The following is a 2,500-nucleotide window of genomic DNA, read 5'->3' on the forward strand; positions in this document are numbered from 1 at the left end:
CTGAGTTCGAGGGGTTCGAGTCACCGGCCGGCGCGCTGTTTCCCTTGGGCAAGGAACTTCACCTCGATTGCCTACCTAGCCACTGGGTGGCCAAGCCAGCCCAAGTCAGTGCTGGGTAAATAGAGATGGTGACTCGAAAAAAAAAAAAAAAAAAAAAAACACCGGGCGGAAGGCAATGGCAAACCACCGCTCTAAATTGCCAAGAAAATCATGGAAAGCCCATGATCGTCAAGGCCGCGATGGCCGAATGGTTAGAGTATCGGACTCAAGACTGTCACGACGGCAATCTGAGTTCGAGGGTTCGAGTCACCGACCGGCGCGTTGTTCCCTTGGGCAAGGGACTTCACCTCGATTGCCTACCTAGCCACTGGGTGGCCAAGCCAGCCCAAAGTCAGTGCTGGTCCCAAGCCCGGATAAATAGAGAGAATGATTACCTAAAAAGGTAACACCGGCACTCTCCGTGGAAAGGAACTGGGGACCCTACCACGTACTCACTCCAAGAGCATCACAACATGAAAAAAAACCAAAAAAACTAAGTATCATGCTGTGACCACGGCGGCTCAGACATGAGCCTACCGTTAAAAGAAGAAAATGTAGATATATACATTTAATAATTTTTATTTTTTTTAACGGTAGGTTCATGTTTGAGCCGCCATGGTCACAGCATAATACTTAATTGTAGTTTTCATCTTGGAGTGAGTACGTGGTAGGGTCCCCAGTTCCTTTCCACGGAGAGTGCCGGTGTTACCTTTTATGTATATATATATATATATATATATATATATATATATATATATATATATATATATATATATATATATATATATATAATATATGTGTGTGTGTGTGTGTGTGTGTGTGTATGTGTGTGTGTGTGTGTGTGTGTGTGTATGTGTGTGTAATCTCCCTGTATATCTATGTAGTTATGTATGCATATTCATTCATATATTATACACACACACACACACACACACACACACACACACACACATATATATATATATATATATATATATATATATATATATATATATATATAATATTTTTTATATACACATATATGAAAAACAAACACACACACACACACACACACACACACACACACACACACACACACACACACACACACACACACACACACACACACACACACACACACACACACACACACACACACACACACACACATATATCAGTCTAGGCTAGAGCGCCTTCGGCAGACACAGTAGCTTACTAAAAGGGTCCTTGCCATTATGTCTAAAAAGAAGACTTTAACCAATGTGTCCTCTCATTTATGACCTATGGATGAGAAACATGGACTACAACCAAATTACTGGAGGGGAAAATAATCAGTGCCTAGAGAGGGTTGGAGAGGTTGATGCTGGGAATTGGCCTAAGAGATCGGATGAGGGCGACGCGGATAAAGGACGAGACAAAAGTGGAAGACATGCTTGCGAGCATCAAAAAGAAACAATGGCAATGGGCAGGTCATATATGTCGGAGACAGAACGACAGATGGACAAAGAAAGTAACTGACTGGGCTATAGATAACATAAAGAGGCCAGGGGCCAGACCATTGACAAGAAATAACGAAATATGGGGGCCAAGACTGGAAACAAAAATCGCAAGACAGACAAGGTTGGAAAAGATTGGGGGAGGCCTACATCCAGCAGTATGTATGTATGCATGTATATATGCATGTATGTATGTCTATATGTATTTATGTATATATATTTATATGTGTATATTCATTGTATTTGCAATCTATGTATGTATGTATGAATGCATCTATATATATATGTTGTACACGATTTATATATATGCACACACCCACACACACACACACACACACACACACACACACACACACACACACACACACACACACACACACACACACACACGTATATATTCACAGAAATAAGTGTAATATGTAATTCGTGTTTAGGCTTAAAATCACGTTAAACACAACACCTTTTGCACATCAGTTGCCTAACACTACGCAACATGTGTGTTTAGAGATGCGCGGAATCGTACGTTCTGAATTACACAAAAAACTATTAGTAAACATCAATTTTAGGAATGCCAGGACGGCTGGACCAGTATGCACGGCATGGTGACGTTCTCGTACCAGTGGGACAGGAGCCTGAGGCGCGGCGAAATCGTCTACCAAATTTCCGGTCAGAAATGCGCCTCCTGCAGTCCGGGTCGATTTGAGTACCCGCTGTGGTATCCCGAAGAAGCCCAGAAGGTATTTTCTTACGTCGCAATTAAAATTCCTATATGGTTTTAGCGTGATCGATTTTCGTAAATCGTGATACTCGTTGATTTATAATCTCCCTTTTCACGGTTACCCTTTCCAGAAATGGATCTCAACTTTCAAAACTCTTCTCAGCACTGAATTTAAAACTATCAACCAGTTATAAATGCTCTTTTTGACGTTTACAATAGACTGATTTCCCGTCCCCCCCTCCAGGTCATCACTAACCTGTACTACAAG

General features: G+C 41.6%; 1 protein-coding gene across 1 annotated transcript in view; it reads left to right on the forward strand.

The window, feature by feature from the left end:
- The window catches only part of LOC119596283, a 10,220-nt gene that overhangs the window by 6,507 nt on the left and 1,213 nt on the right, over positions 1-2,500 (forward strand). The window contains exons 4-5 of the mRNA XM_037945446.1: positions 2,081-2,251; positions 2,477-2,500. The exon at positions 2,477-2,500 is cut by the window's right edge and continues 1,213 nt beyond it. Of these exons, the coding sequence (XP_037801374.1) occupies positions 2,081-2,251; positions 2,477-2,500 (195 nt within the window). The remainder of the gene's footprint in view (positions 1-2,080; positions 2,252-2,476) is intronic.

Source organism: Penaeus monodon, chromosome 37 (genome assembly GCF_015228065.2).
Source record: "Penaeus monodon isolate SGIC_2016 chromosome 37, NSTDA_Pmon_1, whole genome shotgun sequence".
Lineage (NCBI taxonomy): Eukaryota > Metazoa > Arthropoda > Malacostraca > Decapoda > Penaeidae > Penaeus > Penaeus monodon.